We start from the raw sequence: 3,825 nt of genomic DNA, 5'->3' as shown, positions 1-3,825 counted from the left end.
TATTAGATTTATTTAAATAATTATTTATCAATAATAATTTAATAAAACTTTCCGCGCATCGCGCGGGTAGTCATCTAGTAATTCTAATCATAGACTCAGAAACAAGATTGAATTATAAATATAATAGATATGATTGAAGTTAGGTCATTGATATTTACATAAACTATTAAAGTACTCCTAAACCATATATAGTACAGGCTAACTATACATTATTCAAATCTACCATACATTAAAATCAAACAAATTACATGAGAAATATCAATCAATACATGAGGGATGAAATCTTAAAACAGCAAAGTCATGTCAAGTGTTAGAACCGCAAAATTCAAATGACCTTAACAAAAAGTGCAAGTGCCAAATCGAACCTGCCTCTGTTAGCTACAAGTCAACCTCATCCTCTCCAAAGAGACCCGAATCACCAATATCCTTTCAAGTTCAATCCTCTATCCCTCCATTCAAAACACAACACTTCACCGACACAATACTTCACCGACTATCTCAATCGAAAAACAGTTTGTGGCATGCTAGTTTCCATAGCCATGACATTTTTGCTCTGCATTCCTTTAGAAGCTCAGAGTAGTAGCTTCAAAACTATCTCATGTCCACACATCCACTCGAAAAAATAATCACTATGGCCAAAACTTCAATGGTTCATGAGATCTTTGCAACTCCAATTGCGGCACACAAACAACATTTGTCTGCGATTTACAACAATTTTAAGAACCGGATCTCAACCATGACTGCAAATTAAAATCATGTTTGACAAACACAGTTAATCTCAATACTCGGAATACACAACCAGCTACTACCACCCCTTGTCCCACTCCTTTCTCTTTCATTTCCCTAATCATTCTATCGGCCTCCTTCTGTCTCCCCACACTAGCATAAATCTTAGCCAACAGAACATAACTCCTTGTTAGATTCTTCTGTAATTGTCGTCAACATTGTTCCCCAGGGGATACGGAATAATTCTCCATGGATACCCGCCAAGTACAAAAGGCTCCAAATAAATCTCTTTTGCTTTCACGCGAGAGAAGTTTTCAATTTTCCATGTGACTTTCTCAAACGTTTCAACACATTCTTGATTCTCCATTTCCCTAAACTCGGTGAGATTGAGAGTGACTTTGGTCATATACTACAATACAAGCTAACTAAACATTATTCAAGTCTACCGTACATTATAATCAAACAAATTACACGAGAAATATCAATCAATACATGAGGGATAAGATCTTAAAACAACAAAGTCATGTCAAGTGTTAGAACCAGAAAATTCAAAAGGACATTAACAAGAAGTGCAAGTACCGAGTCGAACCTGCCTCTGTTAGCTACAAGTCAACCTCATCCTCTCCAAAGGGACCCGAATCACCAATAAGCTTTCAAGTTCAATCCTCTGCCCCTCCATTCAAAACACAACACTTCAGTCTTAGGTGTTGTTCTCTACTAAACTTGACAATAAACACTCATAGCTACTCAGTGCTCATAATTGTCCAAACTTTTTATGCCTAAAAATAGTGCTTTTTAGTTTAGAACAAGAACTATAATACTGTATGTAAGTTTTATCTTTTAAATTATGATCCGCAAAAACAATTGTTGGCGTGCTAGTTTCCATGGCCACGACATTTTCTCTCTGCATTCCTTCACATCCACTGCAAAAAACAATCAATGTGGCCAAAACATCAACAGTTCTTGAGAACTTTGAGACTCCAATTGCGGGGGCACACAAACAACATTTGTCAGCGACTTACAACAATTTTGAAAACCGCATCTCAGCCATGACTGCAAATTAAAATCATATTTAGCCAACACAGTTAATCCCGGGACTCGGAATACACAACCCAGCTACTACCACCCGTAGTCTTCACTCCTTTCTCTTTCATTCCCCTAATCATTCTATCAGCCTCCTCCTGTCTCCCAACACTAGCATAAATCTTAGCCAACAGAACATAATTCGCAGCATTATCCGGCTCAATCTCAGCCAAAGCTCTGGCCGCAATCTCAGCCAACCCCAACTCTCCATAATTCCTACAAGCCCCAAGAAGAGCACCCCATGCCTTAGCAGTCACCTTCACAGGCATCCCTTTAATAACCTCATAAGCTTCGTACAATCTCCCCGCCCTACTCAAAACATCAACCAAACAAGAATAATGCTCGCTATTCGGCTCAACGCCATAATCCCTATCCATCCTCATGAAACAACCCAACGCCTCGTCATCCAACCCAGCATGACTACAAGCTTTCAAAACACCAAGAAAAGTAATCCCATCCGGCTTCACACCCGAAACCTCCATTTCTCGAAAAATCTCCAAAGCTTCCCTAGCTTCCCCATGCAATGCACAAGCAGATATCAAACTACTCCAAACAACTACATCTCTATCGCATTCCCTCATCCTCATAAAAACTATACGTGAATTCGTTAAACAACCACATCTACCGTAAGCTTCAATCAACCCACTACTCAACTGAGGATCTGAATCAATATCATTCCTTATCCCATAACCATGAATCTCTTTAATCAAATTCAAAGCCGCAGTCAAAACAGACGCGCGTAGAAGGGCGAGAAGCGTGATCAAACTTGGCTTTAGTTTCAACTCAATCATTTTCCGGTAGAAGTTCACAGCTTGAAACGAAGCATTGTTTTGATTTGGTGATAATGAAGATGATAAAGCGGCGATAATCGGGTTGAAAGTGGATTCATTGGGAGGTACATTCATGAGGTGAAAGAGATTAATAGCAGATGTAATGTGTTGTGAACGGGAGTAGAGTGCGATGATGGAGTTCCAAACGACGACATTTGGTTGAGGAGTTTCCTCGAACAGTTTGCGTGCGGAGTTGAGGGAGATGCAGTGGCCGTAGAAGTTGATGAGGGAGGAGGAGAGGAAGTGGTTGGAGGTGAGGAAGGAGGTTTTGATGAGGTGGGAGTGGATGGAGGTGGCGAGGAGGGGGAGGTGGAGGGCGGTGCAGGATTTGAGGATGAGGGTGAAGACGTGTGGGTCGAGGGGGATGGGTAAGGTGGTGTGGATGTGGTGGAAGATTGAGAGAGCTTGTTTGTGGCGGGATTGGTTTACGTGGGATGTTATGAGTTTTGTCATGGAAAGGAGGCGTTGGTGGTGGGATGAGTAGAAGGAAGAGGATGCCATCACTTCCAGACTATTTTGATAGAAGCTCACCGTTTGAAGGACTGGTTAGTATATTTAGTGAAACAAATATTGTAAAATGAGTATACCATCTGGTCTGGTTGAGGGGTGATGGTTCATAATCATGATGGACCAATTAGTTACTGAGTTTGAAAGGTTTACTTGGAATACAAAATAGAGTTTAAGAAAGAAGTCTGATGGCCTATTTAAGTGTAATTTGAAGTTGGAATTGTAGCCTTGATTTCAACCCACGGTTAACATTTCAAGGGGTGTATTTCAACGCCAAAAAGCGAACATATATGTCTGAAATTTCTTTGCAGATCTCCTTATGGGGAGAACTCCCGCTAAAAAGTCAAAAATACGCATATTTTGGAGATGTATTTTCGAAGTTTTTTTTTTTTTTTTAGATTTTCTCAGAATTCTGATATGCATTTCCGAAAACATTTATTTTGTGGTGTTTTCGGAGATACATCTCCGAAAAAATCCTTCCCAAAATATGAGATATTGATTAATTCAGATATGCATATATGAAATATTCCAATATTCTAAATTTGATCAAATTTTATTAACACAAGATGATAAACCGTATCTTCAATCAAAAAGCAAAAATAGAATATTAATATTTCAAATATGTTATTGGTAGATTAATCGATCAATTAAAAATGCTACTATATATATTAACACAAAA

At 39.0% G+C, this 3,825-nt stretch overlaps 1 protein-coding gene across 1 annotated transcript; it reads right to left on the bottom strand.

Annotated features, from left to right (window-relative positions):
• Positions 1 to 209: 209 nt before the first annotated feature.
• On the bottom strand, positions 210 to 3,387 carry LOC131630844 (putative pentatricopeptide repeat-containing protein At1g03510). The gene is made up of 2 exons (XM_058901585.1): positions 1,316 to 3,387; positions 210 to 1,135 (listed from the first exon to the last, which is right to left on the bottom strand). Exon 1 carries the CDS (start codon positions 3,138 to 3,140, stop codon positions 1,812 to 1,814), a length of 1,329 nt encoding a protein of 442 aa, XP_058757568.1. The 5' UTR covers positions 3,141 to 3,387; the 3' UTR covers positions 210 to 1,135; positions 1,316 to 1,811.
• Between the last annotated feature and the right edge of the window lie 438 nt (positions 3,388 to 3,825).

The sequence above is a fragment of the Vicia villosa genome, unplaced genomic scaffold (assembly GCF_029867415.1).
Source record: "Vicia villosa cultivar HV-30 ecotype Madison, WI unplaced genomic scaffold, Vvil1.0 ctg.000745F_1_1, whole genome shotgun sequence".
Lineage (NCBI taxonomy): Eukaryota > Viridiplantae > Streptophyta > Magnoliopsida > Fabales > Fabaceae > Vicia > Vicia villosa.
The sequence above is the reverse complement of the archived record's forward strand: the minus strand, read 5'-3'. Positions and strand labels throughout refer to the sequence as shown.